General features: G+C 44.6%; 3 protein-coding genes across 3 annotated transcripts in view; 1 reads left to right on the top strand and 2 right to left on the bottom strand.

Annotated features, from left to right (window-relative positions):
- The window catches only part of IFT172 (intraflagellar transport 172), a 52,745-nt gene extending 44,588 nt beyond the window's left edge, over positions 1-8,157 (bottom strand). The window contains exons 1-10 of the mRNA XM_007938835.2: positions 7,990-8,157; positions 5,272-5,415; positions 4,940-5,052; positions 4,465-4,504; positions 4,122-4,187; positions 3,314-3,393; positions 3,009-3,096; positions 1,978-2,192; positions 991-1,114; positions 520-615 (exon numbers count right to left, since the gene is read on the bottom strand). Of these exons, the coding sequence (XP_007937026.1) occupies positions 520-615; positions 991-1,114; positions 1,978-2,192; positions 3,009-3,096; positions 3,314-3,393; positions 4,122-4,187; positions 4,465-4,504; positions 4,940-5,052; positions 5,272-5,415; positions 7,990-8,028 (1,005 nt within the window). The 5' untranslated portion in view covers positions 8,029-8,157. The remainder of the gene's footprint in view (positions 1-519; positions 616-990; positions 1,115-1,977; positions 2,193-3,008; positions 3,097-3,313; positions 3,394-4,121; positions 4,188-4,464; positions 4,505-4,939; positions 5,053-5,271; positions 5,416-7,989) is intronic.
- Positions 3,529-3,939, top strand: LOC103195298 (60S ribosomal protein L27-like). Its single transcript, XM_042780689.1, has one exon. The coding sequence runs from the start codon at positions 3,529-3,531 to the stop codon at positions 3,937-3,939; it is 411 nt and encodes a 136-aa protein (XP_042636623.1).
- Positions 8,158-10,561: 2,404 nt separating the features above from the next.
- Positions 10,562-12,665, bottom strand: FNDC4 (fibronectin type III domain containing 4). Its single transcript, XM_007938834.2, has 6 exons — positions 12,545-12,665; positions 12,335-12,450; positions 11,840-12,044; positions 11,249-11,338; positions 10,780-10,904; positions 10,562-10,597 (listed from the first exon to the last, which is right to left on the bottom strand). Exons 1-6 carry the CDS (start codon positions 12,663-12,665, stop codon positions 10,562-10,564), a joined length of 693 nt encoding a protein of 230 aa, XP_007937025.1.
- Positions 12,666-20,994: the final 8,329 nt, after the last annotated feature.

Here is a 20,994-nt window from a genome sequence, read left to right as displayed (position 1 = left end):
TTAAGGGATGGTGCCTTACAGCTGATTATCTTTATATTCTCAATGCCTAACACTATAGTAAAGAATGAATAAATGTTTGTGAAAAGAATAAAAGATGGAAAGAGCCAATGAATAATATATGGAAGAAAAGAAGGATGCATATAGAGGAAAGAGAAATGCGGGTTGGGATATTAAGAAATTACCTTGAAACATTATACAGAATAAGTTCAGAGGCCCTAACACAACAGAGGTCACTTCTGTAATCATATTAATCAGTTTTCCCATTTGCCAGGTATTAGGCAGTAAATTTTTAACCAAGAATTAGTGGCAATCTCTGTACTCCTTAAGCCTGTGCTTAAATCTTTTCTTACAACAATATGGAAGAATTACAGTAGGATAGCTTCCAGAAGTTTTTCAGAATACTTCTGCCAGAAGATGAAGGTTAAATTTCACACTGGCTGTGTCTAGAAGGCAGAGAAGCATTACAAGGCTGAGTGAGCTATGACAAAATCTAGGTGGAGTAGGCTATCAGCTGCTTACCTGGCTAGGTCCCACATATGTCAACTCAAACTTGTTCTTGTAAATACTCCTTCGAAGGCAGCAGTCAAACTGTTCTACCCCACCACAGAGCGTGCCCTAGAAGGAAAAGTGATAGCATGTAAGGTAATAGGAACAGTACACTGGCATAAGGAGCATTATCTAGAGACACCCTCAACATCTAGACTCTAGACTCTGAAAAAGATTTGGCAGTAAAAAAGCTGGTAGTTTCTGGAAGTACCAGAAGAAAACAGCTGGCAATCATAGTACTCAAGGGGATCATACATTGATGAGATATAAGAGAAAAAGCAGCCCTGCCTGTGTTAGTCTTCATCCCTGTGGCCTCCAATAAAGCATGAATTTATCTTTCCTGAAGAACATCTAATGTTAGGAGGGAGTGCTTTGGGTAAGGCAGGCTTTTTTTCATATTTCAGAGAAAAGGACCAATCTGGAAAGGGGTTCACAGTAGCGCACCGCACAGAGTCGTGAACCATCCCGCTTCCAGGCCAAGGCAGTGATGGTGTACAAGTTGGCAATCTCCTTGGGCTTTGCCTCTTCCCAGATGCTCCTTCGAGGGCTCCAGTTGAGCACCCGAAGTCTGAAATAAAGTAAGTGGCTTTTAGAAGAGATAGAGGCTGAGAAAAAACATGGGAATGGATTGGTAGCTGAAGGTGGTAAGTCTTGCTATATTAGAAAAGAAAAGAAACAGAACAGTTAAGCTAGGAAGTCTAGTGAGAGAGAATAAAGAGACTCAAAGGAAGTAGCTGGGAAAGCCAAAACAAAAGTAAAATGGAATAAGAGTAATAGGAGCAGGGAAAACAAAAGGAGATTAAGGCTGGTGAGAAAAATGAACTGTTAGGAGAAGAGAACTATGGAAGAAGAAAAGAAAGATGGCAGGAGTCAGAGAAGAAAGAAAGGAACATGAAGAAACAGAAGACTGAAATGGATAGAGAGCTAGGACTAGCAAAGCTGGGGTTAAAAGCACTCCAGAGAAGTGGTGGGACATAGAAATAGGCTATATATCTACTGCCGCATCATTCACTCATTCATTCACCAAATATCTGAGTATATAGTATATACACTAGATGCTAATCTAAACACTGGACATAAAAAAATGAATAATTCCTCTTCTCAAGCCAGACAGACATAAACATGAAACTACAATATAATGCGATAACCACTAAGCCACTAGTTTGGTAAGGAGGGCAATGCGAACACAAAGGAGGTGGAGATGAATTCTACTGTGGAATCAAAGGGAAAGGCATAGAGACAAAATAGGAGCACAGTGCCTTTGGAATTGCCAGTGGGCCAATGGACTGTAGGAATAGGAGAATCTCCTGGGAATCTTTTTCAACATATACTCGACTCTGATTTGTGCTAGTTGGGGACCACTGGGCTAAAGCATAGGGTGTTATCAGGAAAAGTAGGTAGAAGGTGCAACTGAAAGTTGAGCTGTCCTACCTGTCATAACTTCCCAGCACAACGGATTGGCCCCCAGGACTTGCTGCAGCTGTGGTGAACTCCCGCTCTTGAGGGTCACGGCTATGATCAAAAGTTTGTAGCACATGGCCTTCCTTTCCATAGGCCACAATCCTCCGATCACAGCCTGCAGCCACAATGCTATTGGTTGCCCAAGCCAAGGCGTAGGGTGGGCATGGGTGGTTAACCAACTTCCCCTAAGACAGAAGTACAGGGTTTTAATCACTCTGACTTTGAGATTCTTCTTCAGAAATTCCTCATTTCCTGCATCCCACACACTCTGACCATTCTACCCTGCAGAAATCATCTGCTCAACATTTTCCCACCCCTGCACATCCTAATTCCTGAAGGCTTCACAAACTGTCTGTCTCATACTCACACGTCATATATACCTAATATATTTGACATTTACTGACCTTGTGCTCTAGAGGAAACCTCAAAATACTTATGTGTTGAGAGATCTTTAATCTACACCTGGTGAGCTTCCTACACATCAACTAATACTGTCGAGGCCGACAGAGAGCAAACAGCTTTTTTCAGGAGGGCTAAATTTAACTAATTATCATACAAGTAATTTTCAATGTAAATAATTCAAAGAATAATTACAGAATGAAACACAAAAGTTCCCTTTTATGCCCCATCCTTTCCCTTTACTCCCAAGAGTAAACTGTTAACTTTTTTCCTATTAATTTAAACACATAAATACATTTTTTTTACATAAATGGGAATAATTTTCACTTTTCATTCCCATTAGACTCTTCATTTCCCTTTGTCTCAAGATCTCTTCCACTTGAGTCACCTCATTCCATAAATATTAAGCTCTGGTTTCCTAGGCACAAGTCCTCTCTGTGGCTACATCCAATCAGCCCCAGTCCACTGTCCTCTCCCTAAGATATCCCTCCTCTAGCTTTCTCTCCTGGCACCATAACCTACATTCCTCAGATATCCCACCTCCTCAAGGTTGGTTCTTAGTATTTCCTTATCCCCTATCCCAGAGCATTCTTAACTCATACCTGTGATTCTCCTGAGCCTTCATCATCAAAGAAGTACCTAACAATGGTACCATCTGCATGACCAGAGAGAATTCCTTTCCCAGAGCAACTAAAAAGAGAAAGAGGGGAAAAGGAAGAAAGAAGAAAAATATGAGATAATTTTGTCTCACTAGGAAAATCCTCTTTCTCTGCCAAACACTATCCTACTGTGGTTTCTGCTACCAGTCCCCCCCCCCAATCTTCTACACTATGATCTCCTAGTCCATACTTCCCAGAGCTTTTTTCTATGTTTCCAAGCTCTCGTGATAGCATTCTTCCTTACTCACTTTGTTGTCAGTGACACCACGTAAGACTCTGTTCCATAAATGGTAGATGATTTATTAGTTTTAGTATTTGCTAAACGAACCTAAAGATGAAAGAATGGACACAAGACTAGTTAGCCTACTTTTAATTTCATTAGGACCTGAGAAAAGAAAAAGAAAAGCAAAATAAAACAACCCTATGTAGCTTTCTGGTGTCGTCCTGGGTGGTTACTTTCAAAATGGGCAAGTTTATGAAACCCGGGAAGGTGGTACTGGTCCTGGCCAGACGCTACTCTGGATGTAAAGCCGTCATCGTAAACAACATTGATGACGGCACCTCAGACCGCCCCTACAGCCATGCTTTGGTGGCTGGAATTGACTGCTATCCCTGTAAAGTGACAGCTGCCATGGGCAAGAAGAAAATTGCCAAGAGATCGAAGATCAAGTCTTTTGTGAAAGTTTATAACTATAATTACCTTATGCTCACAAGGTACTCTGTGGACATCCCCTTGGATAAAACTGTTGTCAACAAGGATGTCTTCAGAGACCCTGCTCTTAAACGAAAGGCCCGTTGGGAGGCCAAGGTCAAATTTGAGGAGAGGTACAAGACAGGCAAAAACAAGTGGTTCTTCCAGAAGCTGCAGTTTTAGATCTTTTTTTGTTTCAATCATTAAAAATACAAAAACTAAAAAAAAAAAAAAAAAAAAAAACAACCCTATGTACTCTCCTCCAGTACATAACTTGACCTTAAAGGAAAAGATTAACCATATTCTTCTTTCCAGAACTATTTCCCTATCCATTACCTCTCCTGTGTTTCCCTTCCCTTTTTTACCTTTCCCTCAGCCAGTCCAAAGACAATGATGTACTCTGCTGGCCACTGCAGGCAAGTAACAGCACTCTGTATGAAGAAGCAATAAAAAGGATAACCCTGTCTGTGTGGGGTGGCATATTTCTAACCCCCTGAAACACCCCACCACACACCACCACCCCAATCTCCTATAGAGAAGAGAGGCTAGAACTGAGCTCTAAGGAGGAAAGCAGATGAGGGGCAGCAGCCAGTCAGCACTATCCTTGCTGTACGAAAAGTCAGACGCACATGTTTGACTCTTGGGTAAGTGGGTATATTGGCACATGTTTGTTCACCCTAATATCCCAGGGATTGATCTGATCTTTACCGTCTGAATGAACTTGTTGCAGATAACCTTCTTGTCACCCCTGCCAAATAGAAGGGAAGAAAGCATGTTAAAAACCTCTTCCATAAATTGCTAACTATGATGCTGGGGGAAGGGAAGAAAGAGAAGATACCTTCACTGGCCCACTAATATTTCCTACGACTCTGTAGGAACCCTGGTAAGATGCATAAGAGGGAATCTGAGTAGCTCTAAAACAATAAAGACACAATACCACTCTGGGGTCCCCAGAATCTCACAGGGCCTCCTTGTTGACTTAGACTGATTCCTCCAGGGATGGAATCTCAGAACATGTGGGACAGCCAACAGCAGAGAAGCAACAACAGCAGACTCCAGAAAGCCTTGGTGTTCTATGCCCAAACTTAGCTTCTCATCTTCTCTATTCCCCCTCCCCAGTGAGGTATTTCTCCTGCCTTCCCATCTTTTCTGGGCCACCCCATCTCCCAATCTCTAGCCTCACCAATCTTCTCCAATCTTGTAGACATAGATGATGTTGTCAGTCTGTCCTATGGCAATTTTAGTGGAATCAGGAGAAAAAGCCATGCCCTTCACCATATAGCTCTTCCTGCCATACTAAGAGTTAAAAAAAAAAAAAAAAAAAGTAATGAATGTACATGAAAGAGAAAGGAGAAGAAATGGTGCATGTGTGACTACAATGGTCTTGAGGGATGTATCCTAAGAAAAGGAGGGGTGGGCCACATCCTACGGGCAGGGCTAGGAAGTGGGTTAGGAAGTTTTCCAGGTTTGTGAGGCCCCATTAATAGGTTAAAGTAAACACAATACTCTATTCACCTTCATGTCAGCTGGTTTGGTGGAGAATTTATCTCTCCGCTCCCCATGTTCATCATATAGCAACACCACTCGGTCCACTGTGCAGACAGCAAATTTGGCATTGTTCTGGGACCAGGCCATGCAGGTGACCTTTGCAGCCCCATCCTGCTGAAGCAAAGGGAAAAAAACAAAAACAGGTGCTAGTCTAGACTGTCAGAAGCATTCCCTAGTTCTATGACTTCTGGTGTGATTTTTTTTTTTTTCCCCTGTCATGGTCTTTTTCATAAAACAAAGAGGTATCTGCAGCACATCCTTGTCTCCAAGGCCATTAGACAGACACTGGACTGACAGAACAATATGCTTCCAGAGACCAATGATGCAAACGCACTAAACGGTAATGTATTTAATCAATTGTACCAAGTCATCTCTGCAATAGCATCCTTATTTCTTCATATCCTAGGTCTACTACTGAAATAAATCCAATTAGTCTGATAAGTTTTGATTTTTAGCCATTCATTCAATTATTATATTTTGAGCAGGTTAACGAGAAAGGCAGTTGGCCAGGGGCTGAGAGGGATACAAAGAGCAAAACATGGTCCCTGCCTGTAAACAGTTTAGGATCTAATAAGATGGTGCAAACAGAAGTCCCACAAAAGGTACATACAAAATGCTATAACAGTTTGGAGAAGTATGAGGTAATTGTGTGTTTATATTATCAAAATTAAGCTTGGAAGAATAGATGTGGTTGAGTAGGGAAATTATCTGAGCATGAGCAAAGGCAAGTCATGCTCAAGAAACAGTTATTTAGTTTACCAAAAACTGCCTTATAAATAGCAGAATAGAGGAGGTAAGACAGGAAAAACAGACTGGGGCCAGCTCAGGAAGGGTCTTTGAAGCCAGGTTAAGGAGTTTGGGCTTATCTGGTAAGAAAGAGGGAGACAGTGAAAGTTCTGGAATAAAATCATCACTTGACACTTAGGATGAACAATGCCACTTTTTAAAACTGTTCACTTCACAGAAGCCCAGTGAATTATTCACATGATGTCTATCCTTCCTACCACCAGCCCTCATCCTCCATGGTTCTGCCACTAAGGATTTCCCTCCTCGACAATTTTTCTTCTTTAACCTTTTGCTCCAATTTTGTGATTAACTACTTGGGCTATAGAGCGCTGCCTTAACATATTATTATTTTCCCCTTTATTCCTAACCCACCTACTTCCAGAGTCAGAAATCTAAGGTTTTTTTTCATCAAAATCCTCAAATCAAAATCAGAAAGTAGCCACACCACCACCATGATCACTTTCCAATTCTTGATTGCATTAGATTAGAAGGGCTGAGGCCTTAACAACTTTTGCTGATCATTCTGCTTCAGCATTTTGCCCAATCTTGGGCATTCAGCCTTCCCGCATCATGACATCATCTCATTTTGAAAGAGTAAAGGAGGATTCAATTCCAATTGTTCCATTAGGGTAAAGGAATTTTTAAATTACAGATTCAGGGTTCAAGCTTATTAAGCAATGAACACATCTCTTTTGCTCTAATTTCTTTGTAGTCTCCAAATGCCACATCTTCTGTGAAGCCTTCCTCATTTCCATAATCAATTAATTCTCCTTTCTGTACAGTATATACCTCACAGAACTGTCATGACAATTAAAGGAGAAGGAAAAGAACAATAACGGCTAACCTTTAAGAAGTACTTACCAAAGATTAGGCACTTTGCTAAGTGCTTGACTTGCATCATCTCCTTTAATTTTATAATTGAGATACATGTTATTATCACCCCCTTTTTATATGTGGAGAAACTGAGACAAAAAAATTAAGTAACTTGCCCAAAGTTACACACACAGTTTGTAAACAGCAAAATCAAGATTTATATCCATGTGCTTCTAACTCCATGGACCGTGATTCTAACTTTTTTTTTTTTTTTTTACTGATGCTGTCCTGGTACATAATAAGTATTCAGTAATGGCAGATTTTAACCTTATTAGCTGTGCATGATTTTGTCCATTCAATTCTGGATGTCCTTCCCTTTGTCTATCAATTTTCACACTGCTTTCTAGTTTGTAAAGTTCTTCTGTATATATTAAATTAATTTGCCTCCAAATCTCCTAAGATTGTTATCATGATTACTCCTATTTTCCAAATATAGAAGCTGGGTGAATGGATAAATTACCTAGTAAGGGCTAAAGTCAGAGATCAAGTAATTTGTTTAAAGTGGTGGTGGAACTGGGACTTGAATTCTGGTTTTCTAAACCCAAAATCCAAGCTTTTCCCACTCTGTTTCAGGGTTTCTCTGCTAGTGCCCAGCCTCTTTTGAGTATGAGGAAATCTTCCCCATCAAAACTAACGTTCAATTTTGTGCGCTCCCTCTATAGGGCTTGCACTTCTGTGTATCACGCTTGTTTAATTCTGTGCAGATTTATGTTCGTTGTTTACATGTGCGCCTGTAGTATAAGTCTTTTGAAGGACGTAACAAAAGCTTCGGTGATTTGGGATTCCTTACAACCCCAGCACTGGGACTCGTACATAACGGATGCGGGAGGAAATGTAATGAAAGTTAAGGTTGTTATTAGTTGTTTTCTCACCTACTGAACACTCTGTATCGACGAAGCAGAGTCCGAATCATCCCTATATCTTTTACAGTCTTCTACACACACTAGGAGTTCAATATCCTTAAATTTCATTTTCCCCACTTTTCTTAAAGTGGGAGACATAAGGAAGAGAGGCGCAATTCCTCACCTGAGGGCTCAGCAGGGTCCTCAGGTGCTTCAACTGCATAACAAACACCTATCTCTCAGATGCCACCAGACCGCGACAACTCCCGTGGTTACCTGGACAACTCGCCACACAGCTTCAGCGACAGCTGCTGACGCACATACGATCAGGCTACAAAACACGTCGCAAGGTCACCACGCAGGTTCATCACGAAACAAATAGAACGTGCGCAAGCGCAGTGATGTCTAGGGCGGGACCTCGAGAGGGCGTGATGAACCCTCTCCTTGACCAATCTGGTCACCGTTTGCAACCCAAGACAAAGCCGCGCCCACAAGCCTTCAGCTACTCTGGCTCCTACGTAGGTAATCGTAGTCTTTGCCTTTCTTTGATGGACACTGAGTGTGGCTGAGTGCATTCTCTTTTGATCCTCACAACCCAAAAGGAAAGCAGGGCAATTGGTATTATAGCCTTTTTAAATTGTCGTTATTGAACCCAAATAGATATATGACTTGCACAGGATCACAAGGCTAATGATCGCTAACAATGAATACTGGATATGTGTCTGCTAGGTACTTTGCAAAGTGTTTTACATGCATCCCCTCATTTCATCTGAGAACCACCTTTTGAAGGGGACAATATTAGTAGTCCCGTTTTACATAACAGGAAACTCAAGATTAAAGGGTCACTTTCCCAAGCTAACAGCTAGGAAAGGACTGAACTGGGATTCAATCCCCAGAGCTGGTGGATTTAAACACTTTCTATTCCTTCTCAACGCCTAGCTCCCTATCTCCATGTCAGGCTACTACAGCCTGTGATACTCCCATCCCAAGAAATTATGATGTTATCAAAGTCTGTGAGATGAGTGTTTTGGAACCAGTGGCCAGGGGCAGGTAAGGTGTCTTTCCAAACTGGGAGACAGAGCGTTAAACAATGCTTCTTGGATCAAAATACCTTTATGGCTCAGGGTGGAGGGCAGGTTAAGGTTAATGCTTGGGATACCTGAGGTTAGAGCTTGACTAAGTAGAAAAGATACTGACTTCATAATTTTAGGACTGTGTAGCTAAGGTCCCTTCTGGAATTACTGATCTGATTTCTTGTAACACACCAGAGAGACAGAGGCAGAAAAAGAGAATTTTCATAAAACCTTCTCTGGAATGTTCCCAAATCAGGCAGACCCTTAACCTCCAGAAAGTATAGTGAAAACTGTGCAGACAGATTCTGGGTTCTGAAACCTTTTCCCCCACAGTGGTTACAAATGTCAACAGGTATTTTTCTCACTGCCACCAACCCCTCATGAAAATTAGGAGAGAGTAGAGAACAGCCCTATTTTCACAGCAAACAAGTAGGCCCCAGAGGGGTAGAGCCCAAATTATAACTATTTTGACAAAGGAGTCCATACCCCTCAGTTTTATTTCCAGAATCCTCCTGTGGACACAGTGGTAGAGCCTGAATATAAATTCATTTACATTCACAATTATTATTAATGATTTTGACCAACTGAACAGAGACAGAGACAAAAGGGAAAACAAAGGCAGAGAAGAATAGGGGCAGGGATCCAGAGTGGAGCACATGGCCCCAAGAGCCATTTGTGCAGCTGCTCTTTCATTAGTTCCCAAGACACTACTCAGTCCATTTCTGCCCAGGTTTGATGGAGGAGATAGAAGAATAAATGGTGAGGAGTTGGGCTGCCAATACGGTTAGTAAAGATCAAAAGGCTATTGGTCCTCTCACGGGACGTAACATTAGTTTTCACAGGTGCAGGAAGAACTCATATCCTTCTCGTATCCCCCTCCCCCTTCTCGTGCAACAAAGCAAAAGGAACTAGGGTTCTAGTATTCTACATTCCTTCCTGGCCCTCTACCCCCATTCTGGAGAATTAAATTGTTTGCTGGAGAATTGAAGCAAACACCTTACAATGAGACTGCTCCCATTAATCTGTTGTTATGAGAGGCCCTTGCATAGTTCAGGAGAGAGAAAATGTGGGAAAATGTTTTCAGCGTACAATACAGTATACCATACAGCCAGCTCCAGTTTGTCCAAGAACCTTTATTGGAAAAATGTCCAAGGTGTGAGATCACCAGCAGCTGGAGGGGCTGCCAGGTTAGAGGGGGAGCACCTGAGGCTCCGTGGAAGACATTGGAGTAGTGCAGTGCAGCATTTGCCTCCAGGCCCAGACAATTCATTTATTTGGGGAGGGAAAGTGCCCTAAGAAACACCACTCTCTGAGACCCAAAGGCAAATGTGGGGGCAGCTGGGGATGCTGAGAGTCCTGATGTAAGTGAAATGGGGCCCCTATTTGGAACCTAATGAGATAAGGTTAACGAGTGACTCTTCTCTGCACTGGAGGCTAGGAGGAGACATCCCATCTGATATCCACTCTCCAAGTCCAGGGGTGCAGACTCTAACCTACCTTCTGGCCCTGCTCACAGTGGAAAGAGAATGGGCACTAGGCCTGAGATTGTGGGAATGTCATTATCCTCTGGGAGAGTGTGGGATCCTTCAGTCTTGAGGCAGATCATCATCTTAGGCTCTCCCCCATCACCATCCCCGTCCCCAGGTTGTTAGTGCACCTCTCTTCTGGTTCTGGTTCTGTCAATCATACATCGATAGTGTTGATAGATGGTGACTTTTTCTGTGAAATAAAACGGCTTTAATTTTAGGAAGGTAATAGGTGCTACCCCTTCTCTCCAGCCTCCTCCATCCCAGGCCTTTCATTCTTACTCTTTTCCTACCCCTCTTTGGCCTTCTCCCTTTCCCTGGCTGCTCCTCAGGGGCAAAAACCACCCTTCCCACCTTTACTGGTCCCCACATCACCTGTCTTGTCCCCACTGGTCTTCCCTGAGGACTCTGTTCTGGCCCCTTCCCCTTCTCTTTTGGGTTGTTGTTGGAGTCGTTGTCCTTGATGATGTCATACTGACGGCAGAATAGCCCAATTACAGCTGAAATGGCAACAATACAAAATTGGAGCTTTGATTTTGACCTCTCCGATCACAGCCTTGTGAGATATCCACACAGCAGATACCCACACAGCTTCTAGAAAATCTGAGAAGAAAATCTTTGAATTCTTGGTGCCCATGTACAAGCATCACCCTCTCACACTTCCTCTCTGTATTCCCAACAGCCTCCTCTCCCTCTCTTCAAACTTCCCCTCATCATCACTCTCAACAAAGCATCTCCCCACTCCATTTCTTTAACTCTCTTTTCTCCTGACAACCTTCGCCACCTCCCACTTTCACCAAGCCCTACTCTCTCATCCCTGGTCCTCCATCTACTATTTACTCACCAGCCCACATAAGTAACACTACCACAATGATGACCACTTCCCCCGTCTGCAGTGGTCGCTCTCCGTCCAGACCCTCCACTGTGATATCACCTAAGAAGGGAGAAGACAGACTCTGGGTTACTAGGGAACTGCTAGAGAGCTATATTTATATAGAAAGTTAAGGATGGAGATGCTGGGGATTACAGTCATAGTAGACCCATCACAGGGTTGCCTCTGAAGTTGTAGGGAAACTCCCCTTTGGAAGGAAGCCCCTGGTGGACAGGCATTTAGAGACTGGAAAAGAGGAGGGCTGCAGGTCAGGTACTCACTCATGCAGGCCACAGCTATTGTGATCTGAGGTTGGGGAGAAGGAATCTTTAAAGCCCTTCCCCCAAACGATTCATTACCAGCCTGTATATACCCAGTTCCCCTGCCCACCTGCTTTTCCTTCCTTTCTTGGCAGTACAATGAATTAAATCATTCTTCTATTCATCTAAGTTAGGCTGTTGCTTGCCTTGGGCAAGTAAATGAGAGGGGCCAAAGGCCAGGTAAAAAAAAAAAAAAACAGAGAATCCAAAACTTTAGGGATTAGGTACTAGATCAGACCCTTACCCGGACTTGAGTTGTTTGAGGGTAGCCGATCAGAGCCCTTGAGAGTTCGGAAGTGCACTCGGGGCCCTGGGGGGCTCTCTCCCCGAAGGCCAATGCTCCGGACCTGCACAGTATAGTCACTGTCTTCTGCCAGACCCCAGAGGGCACAGGCTCGAGTGGTGGTGTTCACCTCCCGGATTACACGTTGCCCTGGGCCATTCTGCCGCTGCCGGAAGATGATGGGAGATGAGAACAGCCTTACTTCAGTCCCAGGCTGCAAGGCTTGACCCAGGACTCTTGACCATCCAAGCACTCCAAGGGAGTAAGGTGAAAATGGCAATTTGAGCTAGGAAACAGCAATTCCCAGATTCCCTGACCTCTGGGGGTGGGGGTGGGGGGAGTTGTGTGTGTGAGGAGAGGAGTGGCAGGGGATGGGTGGGTGGTGTTAGGGGGCAACAGAAGAAATGTTCAGAGAGCCAAGGACACAGGTTGAAGGAGCAGAGGGGTGATTCATACTTGCTGGGAAATGGAGTATCCAATGACGATGTTGCCTTCTGGGACGTCCCAGGACACAGTGGCCGAGTTGGCTCTGAGGTGAGTGACTGTCACATTCACAGGAGAGGGAGGCCGATCTGTGTGTGCCAGTGTGTTAACAGGTTAATATATGGCCTTCACCCACAGACTAGCTCTGGTTGACCTCCACCGCCGGCATCCCTCTTTACTTACCTGCCCGCACAAAGCCCAGGTCACAACTGACCAGCAGGAGGACCGTGGGGCTTAGATAAGGGGAGAGGGGCATCAGCGAAGCCATGGTCCCCATCGAGTCCGCTGGGGGGCACTGGGGCATCAGCTTGACATCCAGGCGGGGCTTCTGGAGGTAGCAGGAGTTGTGAGGGGTCAAGAACCGCCCAGAACGCATGGGTGGGCAGCAGGTAGCCCCGGCTCCCCACGGCCGCGCAGCAGTCAGAGAACCCCCATGTACTCCATGCCTTGCCCGCCCTCTCATCAACTGGGCGCCCCCCAGTCCGCGGCTTTGCCCGGCCCACACCCACCTCCGCCGGTCCTCGCGGTCTGTCAGGCCTCGGGGGGCTGCTCGGTTCCCAGAGGGCGGCCCATCGCCCAACTCCGTGGCGCTGCCCCTACCCCATCCCGGCGCGGGCCTGGCGAGGCTGCAGCGCGGGCGCTAGCTGCGGGCCGCGGGCCGAGGAGGAGCAGGCTCCGGCCGCGGGTCTGCGGAGCCCGGGAGGTCGGACGGGTCGCGCAGTCTGCCCCTGAGCAGGGGGCGTTGCCGGCGCGGCCAGCAGGCTGGCCTGGGTCCCCAGTGCGGGAGGCTGTGCGGCTGCTCCGTCAGCCCCTGCAGCGGGTTGTGACCGTCCCAGCTAGCCAGACACCTTCTGCAGAGCTGGCCCCGCTCGCTCCGCCGCAGCCCGGCCCGGACGTGCGGGCCCGCCCCGCCCCACCGGGGTTCTAGCAGCCGTCATCCCCCTTCTGAGGCCCCCCCACACCCGGTTCTCTCGGGGCTCCTCCCACGACCCTCTCAATGGCGGCCTCCTGGGTCCCCATCCTTCTTTCTCCCTGCTCAATCAGATGAGCTGGAGTGGGCGTGAAAAGAGGCGCAGGTGCAAGGGTCTCCAGCACCTGGGAGAGCCCCTCCCTCCTCGAATGGAATTAGTCTTTGGGAGCAGAAATTCTACCCCTAGTGGAGGAGGGGGATAAGAGAGGAGAGAACAGAGTGGTCGAGATAATTGTTTTAGAAATCTATTACTTGTAAGCGTGTGTCAGCTTTTAAAAGTCTCTTCCCCATTCATATTCGGATACTGATTTCATTCACTCTCTCACTCATTCTTACAATTATTCAGCAAATATTTATTGAGTGTCTCTTATGTGTCTGCCATTGTGTTGAGCACTGGAGCAATTATTAAAAATGTCGGGTTTTAGGGGAAAATCGAAGATCAAAGACCTATGGTTCTTGTTTTATTTAGCTCTGCCACTTACTATGTGGCTTTGGAGAAATTAGTTAATCTGTGCCTCAGGTTTCCCACCTGTAAATCAGAGTATATGAAACCTCAGGGCTGTTGTGAGGATTAAATGAGACAATGTTGGGGAAGGAAAGATCTTTATAAATCCTACGTTATTGTGTGACTAAATGATTATTATTCATTTACACTAATTTGTTAATTACTTCATTCATTCAATAAACATTTAATCCTTAAATTATTTCCTGCTTTGGCTGAGCACGGATCTAGGGTGTGAAGACCTGGGTGTGAGTTCCAATCCTGTCAGCTATGTGATCTTAAGCAACAACTGAAATGCTCTGAGCCTCAGTTTCATCATCTAAATAATGAAGGTATCAATATCTACTTCTTAGTGTTGAGGTACCCAGTGAGATACTGCAGGTGAAAAGCACTTTTTGTTCAGTGTAAATAAAGATTGGTTAATGTTGTATTTAGGGCAGATAACCTCAGCTTCTAATTCTCATTGCAGTATTTCTATTTTTGTACATTTCTTTTCCCCTTGTAACATCCAGTTCAGTGCCTGCACACCTGGGGGCTCTGAAACTTCTCTTGCCCTCTTTTCTGAGAGAGAGTGAAATGGGACAAGTGGAGGCAGGGCATGTATATGCACTGAGCATATGATCAAGTCATAGCCCAGGCTCTCTGATCTCTGCTGACCCCGAAGACCCTGATCTCTGGCCTCCTGAGGCATCCTGTTCCCAGCACACTTTTACTCAAGGATTCTTGTTGTCCTGGGTATGTTATCCTGCACTTCTAGGCTCCAGGTCCCTCAAAGAAAAGGGCATTATCCTTGAAAGTCAAGAGTAATGAGCCTTGGGTATTCCTTGTCAGGGAGCCAAAGCAGTGGCTGGGGAGTGACAAAGAGGAACCTAAGAACTTCTCTAGGGCTACCAGAGGGCTGGGAGTCTAGTGACCGAGAATAAGTGCAGGTGGAGGTGGTAGTGGTGCTCAGAGGGGGCAGAATACTTGAGTTAATCATCAGTGTGGCTTAGATAAGGCTCTGCCAGCTGGAAGCAGAGTCAGGGTGACCAGAAAGGTTTGTGTGACTGAAGAGTCAGGCAAAACAGGGTGGCCACAGTGTGGGACCATGCTGGGTATAAAACTGTTCCAACATATGATTGAGACCCTGGAGCCTGGCAAATGGGAGGTGAGACCCTTTGTTCATGTTTGCCTTCTGCACTGATTCCTAGAATCATTTTTCGTCTGAAATTCCTTCTGCCCCTGAAGTTTCCGCACCCCCTCCTTCCCATCTTCTTTCTTGATAGTCTTTCCCCAATATACCCACAGTACCAAGTGCAGTCCTTGATGTGTGTGTGTGTGTGTGTGTGCACATGTGGTAGAGTCTAAACACTGTGTCTACTGCCACACTCCCATCCTGTTCAGTAGGCATGAATGAAGCTTTGGCTTCCTGCCCCATCCCTGCCCCCAGTTTTGGTTACCTAGTGCCACTGTGACAAGAATATACCACAAATGGGATGGCCTTATCCCTGTTTGTTAACAAACAGGACTTTATTCTTACAATTTGGAGGCTTTAAGTCCAAGTTCAAAGTGCCAGGCTCTAGGGGCTGGGTGAAAGCCCCTCAACCTTGGGGTCCAGCTCTGCCTCCTGTTCCTGGCCCACTGGAGCTAGAGGCATTTCTTCACTCAGACAGCTGCTGGCTGCTGAGGCTGAAAAGCCCCAAGGTTGACAAGTAAAAAGACACAGTCCCGATGTTACCAAACCACACGGCAGGCCATTAACTTAAGTCCATTGTAAGTCCCAAGGTCAGCAGGGCATAGTAGGCTGCTGAGCAATGACATGGCTACATGCAGGGTCCAAGCGTGCCACAGGCTAGAGACCATTCCCAAAGCTGCTGCTTATATATGGGAAACAAACCACGTACCCAAAGCAGCTACTCAGCTACTTGTGGTAGATCCCACCATGGAGCTGACTGCCAATCTCATGGGGAATACTACATCCAGCTGCCCAGCCACTCATCCAAGCCTAAAGTTGACACATAAATTTAACGACCACACCCCCCTTTCCCTCTAGTTGTCTGGGTATGAGGCAGCCCTGCCAATCACAGAGAGGTCAAACCCACTGACCCAGGACCTGGACAAAGCAGATGCCCAGCAAATTATTTGACTGGTGGGCTAATGTGATGCTGAGATCTTGCAAGAGGAGGGGCAAGCCATGTCCATGTACCAGGTGACCCAGATGCCATTCCCTGGACACTGAAAATAAAGATGTTAATGCCAACCCGCCTCAAACCCTGTGCTCTCAGATCGTGGCCCTTGATTTTGGAAATCCTGAGAGCCTTACCCAAACCCACTGTTCCTCCTCTTGCCTTCTGATTCCTGCCTGTTCTGTACAACGACTCTACAGCGAATCAATTCTGACTGCCATGGTACAAGTAGTTGGGAAAGTTCAGGAAGTGCTAGAGGTGTTCTCCGTCTGCTCCCTGCCAAAATTTTTGCTTCCCTCTACCTTTCTCTTTTCTTAGTCTCTATTTTTCACTTTTGGTCTATTGTCCTGCTTTCTTTCTCCCTTGTCACTTTATTGATAATAATGACAATAAAAGCTCTTACTTGCATAATACTTTAGAGTTTGCAATGCACTTTCACGTCCATGACCCGACAATAACCTATAAAAAACAAAGACTTAGAAAAGCTACGGTAATTTGCCCAAATACACTCAGCTAAAAATTGCCTTTATTATTTATTTTTTATTTAGATGACAAAGCTGTTTTCAGTCCTTTTCTGGAATAAGTAAGGGTTTGAATAAGTAAACCAGAGATGGAAGTCAGCCTGAAGTTTTGTTTTTTTTCCCCCCTCAAACCCAATGTTCTTTTTGCTACACCACTCTGCTTAGTATTTCCTTTTAGCTGTGAAAGGAGGAATGAGGAGTTTCCCTGATTTCTCTTCTGGTACTGAGACAGAAGGGAAGGTGCTTCCCCTAACCAGAGCTAAGCCCTGGCCACCTTGAGATTTTTCCTTCCTCAGGAGCCTGATGGGGGTCTGGTGGTGCCAAGTGGAGAGGGTACCTCTGGCCAGGTGGCATTCCTCATGTTGGTGAGTACTCTAACTCCCAGTTTCCTTTTCTCCCCTTTCTCAGGACCATAAAGCTCATCACAACTAAGTTCCTAGGTAGGCCCCTCACTAGACCTGGGTTTGAGGCTTGATGCTCTCTCTGTTCCACAATGCGGTCCCCTTACTTCTGAGCCTACTTGAACTCTACAGATCTATTTCCAGCAAAAAAAAAAAAAGAGAAGACCCTTAACAAGATAGACTGACAAAGTGAGTGCAACAGTGGGACTGTGATGACAGCACAGGACTGGGCAGTGTTTCATTGTGCTGTACATGGGTCGCTATGAATCATAATAGGTCTATTGCCAATGTCTCTACATTCCATTGAGATTAATTACCTCAAAATCACAGCTGTAGATATCAGATTCCAAGAAGTGCTGGGTTAGGCACTGGATTAAGAAAATTATACAGCCTTGGCCATCTGGGAGTTAAAAATCCAAGACAATTTATTCTTTTGCTATCATAACATTGTCATATTCTCTCCTCCATGACAAGTCTCCTTTAAGCAGTTGATGAAAGGTCTAGGACAGATACCTCTTTCTATCTATCTCATTGCAAGGAGGTTGACAGGTAAAGGAAGTTGCCCTATGAATATTTTAATTGGGCTGAATAATTCTTTTTAGTAATGGAATTTGAATGCCTTTGGACAGAGATAATGTCCAGTTTGCCTTGCTCCTCACCATTCATTCCTATTGCCTTATTCGTGGCCCATTTCACATGCTTATGTTGACTGACTGGCAGCTCTTGTCAATACTTGAGTTTTTTAGTCCTATAGAGCATCTAACACAGTGTCCTGCAAACTGGGAGTGCTCAGTCAATGAGAGTTTTCCCTTCTATCAATACAGTCTGCCCAAATAAATCATAGGCTTCTGTTCTCCAGACAGTGCCACTGATCTTAAGTCTGTTTTCTTAAGATAGTGGTGGCCTCTAGGGAGAGAACAGAAGACAGTGCCTTAGAGGTGATTGAGGAGCTGAAGGAGGTCTGTGCATTCCACTGACTGAACCAGAGACTTCTGTCTGCTTCTCCCCAATAATTTAATGGAAGTCTAGCCTCTCCCCTGGTCCTGGCCCTGAAATTCCCACATAATAGGTGTACACTCTAGAACCCTCTTAAGTGGTGCTATCTCAGTCATCCTTCTCTCCTTGGTGGCTGCTGGGCAGAAGAGAGTGATCATCATTGGCATTTCTGTGGGACTCTCTGTGAGTGGGATGACAGGTTGAGTGTATCTACTTTACAGATAGGAAAGGGGTGAGAGTGGAAGCATGGAAGATAGATTGATGGGGTGCCAGAAAACAAGAATTGTTTGCACAAGGTATTTTGATTTTATCTCACTAATTTGAACCCAGTTGTGTGGATATGGGAAGAGGGGGAAGGGATACTATCATAGAATAACTTTGTATCAATCTGTTAAAAACCAAAATAGAAGGACCAGTCCAAAGGTCAATAAAATCTGCTGGGGAGTCTGTTTTATAAATAAAGTTTTATTAGAACATAGGCATGTTCATTTATTTGCATATTGTCTGTGGCTGCTTTCACTACAATGACAGGATTGAGTAGTTGCAGGAGAGATCATAGGGTCCACAAAGCCTACAATATTTACCCTCTGACCCTTTTGCCTGGCCCTTTACCAAAAAAGCTGATCCCTTGCTACTTAAAATATGGTGCCTACACCAGCAGCATCAGCAACTCCTTAGAGTTGAAAAATCTTAGACCCTACGCCAGACCTACTGAATCTGCATTTTAACCAGAGTCCCAGGTAGTTTATTTGAGAAGCACTAGACTCAGTGAGTCCAAGTTTCCTCTCAACTCTGTAGCTCTCTGAGTCTAAGAATTCACTGAGCAGAAACCAGATCGCAGTAGCGCTAGACATGGAAAGAGGCACACAAAGAAAACAGGACACTGACTTCAAGGAGCTTCCAATTTAATTGAATAGTTGTCATACTTTACCGTGCATATGATTTCCTTGGGGAGCTTGTTAAAAATGGGTACTTGAGCCCTCTCCTTCAAATTCTGACTCAGTAGATCTTAACTTAGACCAGGAATCTGCATTTATACCAAGCATTCTGGGGGATTCTGATGTACATAGGCCTCGGACAACACTTAGAATAACCCCTTTAATCATGCCTCCTTCTCCCTCCCTATCACTAGGCTCCCTTTGTAGCAGGCCAAATAGACTACTGCATGGATAACCCAGCTATCTTCTTACCAGTCCTGGTTGGTTTTAACCCAGTGGGCATGGCCAGGTGAGCCTGCTGTAATGAAAGTTGGTGACTCACTTGAACCCTGAGGGTGGCCGGGAGGATTATGGTCAAAATCTACAGGATAACAAAGGAGAGGACACAATGAATATGGTCTTGTGCACCAAACTTCAAAATATTAAAGTAATATGGGGTGTCACTAAGCATATCAGTTTTTGTTTGTTTGTTTGTTCTTTCATTTACTTATCCTCTCCTCATTTCAGAAAGGATTGAAGGCAGCTTACAAAGGATGCAAAAATAAAAACTAGCATACATTCAGAATAGGGAGTGAATAGGCAAGGGAAAAAGGGCAAGAGGATAAAATGGGGTCAGGAATAACATATACCACAAAGATCTGTTCTTTCATCTCATGTGGGTCTTAAGCATCTTTTCGAAGTAGAGTGGGTCCTGAGAGGCTCTCTACTCCTCTCTGCCTCCCACCCTTATTTTAGTGTCCATTCTCCCTCATCCTTCCAGGTACCCCTTAGGCTCCTCTGGCTACTCAAATTCCCCATCCTGTTCCCCTTCATTGAGGTCTTTGAGCCACCAAATCACCTCCCTCTTATTCTCTATCTAAATGGCATTTTGTCCGATATCAGGAAGGGTCAGCTTATTACACCAATAATAGCGCAGCTATTATACAGTGCTCAGATATGGTTCTATGGATGAGCTGCCTGAGGAGTGTTAAAAGAAATAAGGAAGAAAGCAGATTCCTAGACCCACATCTAAGAGGTATGGTTTAGTAGGTTTGAGGTAAGTCCCTGGCATATCTGTTTTTTGAAAGTATTCTTGGCAATTCTGATGCCAGGTTAGGGCCACCTGATGAAGCTGAAGGCTTCCTGTCACGGGAAGTATTTCAGCAAAGCCTTGGTGATTATTCAAGATGAGCTTTGTGTGTTTAGTCACCACTGGGGAGGTGGGGGGCTAAGCTCAGTTCTTGCTGAGCTGCTTTTTTAAAAACCCCAGATTCTAGGTTTGTAGTATAATTCACACAAAGGTATAAATGAGTCTGAGATACTTTGAACCCTCATCCTTTTCATGGAAGACCTTCCATCACCAAATAAATCTGCTGCAGTGGCTGCTAATTTCAGGCACTGTGACTAAGTGAAATGAAGAATTTCAAACAATGTAGGCGTGGAGATCTTCCAGTTGTTCCTTAAATCAGTGGCTCCCAAACTTGGCTGATCTTCAGAGTCATCTGGGGAGCTTTTTTAAAATACAGATTGTTGGGCTCTTCTCCAGAACAACTGAATTTAAATCTCAGGGTGGGGGTGGTACCCAGAAATGAGTAGTTAGTGAAAAAACAAAGCTCCCCAGGTGGGTTTGCTCACTGGCCAAGTTTGAGAGTCTCTGTTTTAAACCACACAATATGGACACAGTCTCATCTTTTGTTTATGATGGGCTTAGGTCCCTGGGAAGTTTCAGAAGTAGTTTGAGGACAAATTATAGGGTACACTTTATGTAATGGGTACAATTTGAAACTTGTGTGTCCTAGATGTAATACAGGTAAAAAAAAAAATTTTTTTTTTTTTTTTTAATCAGTTCAAAAAGGGATGGACCTTTGCAGGGATAGAGTAATAAGGGAAGTTAGGAATGCCATGTACAGGTAAGTCTTTGAGGTAGGTATGACAATAGGTGGTTCACAAATCATCCTCTAGCAAAGCTATTAAAGATCAAATATAGAAGATCATCATTCAGAGTCCATGGTCTGTGCCTATCTTAGTTACGTAGTGCAGCTAGGTAATTGTTGAAAAACAGCTAATAGAAATACCACAGATGAGTGGCTTACAGGAACAGAAATTTATTTTCTCACAGTTCTGCAAGCTAAAAATCCAAATCAGGGCTCAGCTATGTTGG

The sequence above is a fragment of the Orycteropus afer genome, unplaced genomic scaffold (genome assembly GCF_000298275.1).
Source record: "Orycteropus afer afer isolate SDZICR_OR568_19922 unplaced genomic scaffold, OryAfe1.0 scaffold00054, whole genome shotgun sequence".
NCBI classification, from domain to species: domain Eukaryota; kingdom Metazoa; phylum Chordata; class Mammalia; order Tubulidentata; family Orycteropodidae; genus Orycteropus; species Orycteropus afer.
Note: the sequence above shows the minus strand (reverse complement) of the source record. Positions and strands in the feature narration are given on the sequence as shown.

Bases quoted from the DNA above. Each gene is read 5' to 3' on its own strand.
- LOC103195298 (XM_042780689.1), top strand. From the start codon at position 3,529: ATGGGCAAGTTTATGAAACCCGGGAAGGTGGTACTGGTCCTGGCCAGA.
- FNDC4 (XM_007938834.2), bottom strand. From the start codon at position 12,665: ATGCCCCAGTGCCCCCCAGCGGACTCGATGGGGACCATGGCTTCGCTG. The intron at 12,045-12,334 runs GTATGAATCACC...ATCTTCCGGCAG, and splicing joins GATACTCCATTTCCCAGCAA to CGGCAGAATGGCCCAGGGCA. The intron at 11,339-11,839 runs GTAAGGGTCTGA...CTCCCTTCTTAG, and splicing joins CTCAAACAACTCAAGTCCGG to GTGATATCACAGTGGAGGGT.